Source organism: Grammomys surdaster, unplaced genomic scaffold, assembly GCF_004785775.1.
Source record: "Grammomys surdaster isolate TR1022 unplaced genomic scaffold, NIH_TR_1.0 225, whole genome shotgun sequence".
NCBI lineage: Eukaryota > Metazoa > Chordata > Mammalia > Rodentia > Muridae > Grammomys > Grammomys surdaster.
Window position 1 is genome coordinate 66,332 of NW_021604670.1, and position 1,727 is coordinate 68,058.

General features: G+C 51.4%; 1 protein-coding gene across 1 annotated transcript in view; it reads right to left on the minus strand.

Annotated features, from left to right (window-relative positions):
• Hook1 (hook microtubule tethering protein 1) overlaps positions 1-1,504 on the minus strand; it is a 48,824-nt gene extending 47,320 nt beyond the window's left edge. The window contains exon 1 of the mRNA XM_028773322.1: positions 1,190-1,504. Within this exon, the coding sequence (XP_028629155.1) occupies positions 1,190-1,252 (63 nt within the window). The 5' untranslated portion in view covers positions 1,253-1,504. The remainder of the gene's footprint in view (positions 1-1,189) is intronic.
• Between the last annotated feature and the right edge of the window lie 223 nt (positions 1,505-1,727).

Here is a 1,727-nt window from a genome sequence, read left to right on the forward strand (position 1 = left end):
TTCCTCCCTCCCTAAAGATCTTGGGGAACTTTCCCTTCCATTGTAATGGTACACAACTCTGCTAGTTAAACTAATTGCCGAGAACTTAGCACAAAGTAGGAGGTCAATATGCTGCTTTAAGAAAAGATATGGTCATAGCACTTGGAAATACTGCAGTACAGTTTAAGAAAATCTTGCACTTCGTGTGACCTCATAGGGAAGTCACTGACATCATAAAGAATCCAGTTTACCATTTCAGTCAGATGACCAGAGCACAAAATTGGAGACCTGAACACACCCTATGATTAGACATTTGTTTTTAAACAAGGCAGATCATTAAAAGTAATACTGCCTTCTTTCCTGACAATCTTAAATAGAATATCTAAACCTAAATAGTAATTTAAATAAACATGCAGATCCACAATGCGCTAAATGCTTTAACCCTAAAATTCTAGCTACCGGCATTTTGCTTAAAACCTGTTATTAAAGTCTAAAGTGCAAAAGTGACTACAAATTTCAAACAGAGATCTTTCCTATTTGTCCTTTGGGTTTGCTTGAGTTAGAAGATAGCTAGGCAATCTCTTGGAGGATGTAATCCTCCTGATCCAGTCTACTTACATTCCAATCAGACAGACTACTCTCCACACAATTATACATCTGGGTTGAGCGATCAGCGGTATCAACACCCATTTGTAGGGCGTCGAATACTATCCTAGCACAATAAAAGGTTAGGAATCACACCTGGATGCCAGTTCTGTCATATCTAGGCAATTTCAACAGGTTAGAAACCATTTTGTTTACCGGAATACTGGGAAAAAAATCTGAGGACAGAGCCAATCTACACTAATAAATCCTGCACATGGATCAAGGGTAAACAAACAAAAATGACAATTCTTTTTACCTAAAAAAAGGAAAGGTATTAAGGGAAGGGGAGGAAGAGAAAAAAAATGAAAAAGAGCTACCACGTAAAAGGCAGCTTGGCCATCTCTCTTAAGCTGTGTCTATGCCATCATGGGTGCTGTGTGGGCCCAAAGGGACAGCAATCTGGGAACCGAGGCTGCCAGCGCCTCCTGGCCACCTGTGCGAGGTGGAGCTCTGAGAGTCTCGGACAGGAAAGGCTGCGGAGTAGTAGGTGTACGTGGCAGCCAGGGGTTCCGTGCTCCGCTCGCCCCGCGGGTGGCCTCGCCGGCAAGCATGAAATCACACTCACCCAGATGATGAGGCTGTCACACAGCGGCAGCTCAGGCTGTGGCAGCGGCTGCGGGTCCTCCATGGTCCGAGAACCTCGACGCCGCGCTCACAGCGACGGACGCGCCTCCAACCGGGCCCGCGTCAACGACCTCCGCGCTCGCCCCTGGAGCTCGGCGGCCAGGCCCGGCGCCCGCGCCGCTCACGCGCGAAGCCTCACGCGGCAGACGTCGCGGCACGACCGCCCCTCGCCCACCGCGTCCGTCTCGCGCCGCGGCACCTGAGCCAGCCCCGCCCGCCGATCGCACACCGCACGCTGAGTGACCTCTGCGAGCACCAGTCACAAAGAAGCTAGGCGCCAGCGAGGACGGCAGGGCGGGAGGAGCGAGAATAGGTCGCACAGGAGGGTTGCTGATTGGACGCGCTCCAGGGACTCTTGGCCAATCAAGGATGGGCAAGCCCGGACCGCCAGGAGAAGAGGGTGTGGGTGGGCGGAGGTTTATGACCTGGCAGGTGCAATGAGGGCGGGGCTGGGTGGGGGAAGAAGAGCGCGCCTGCGC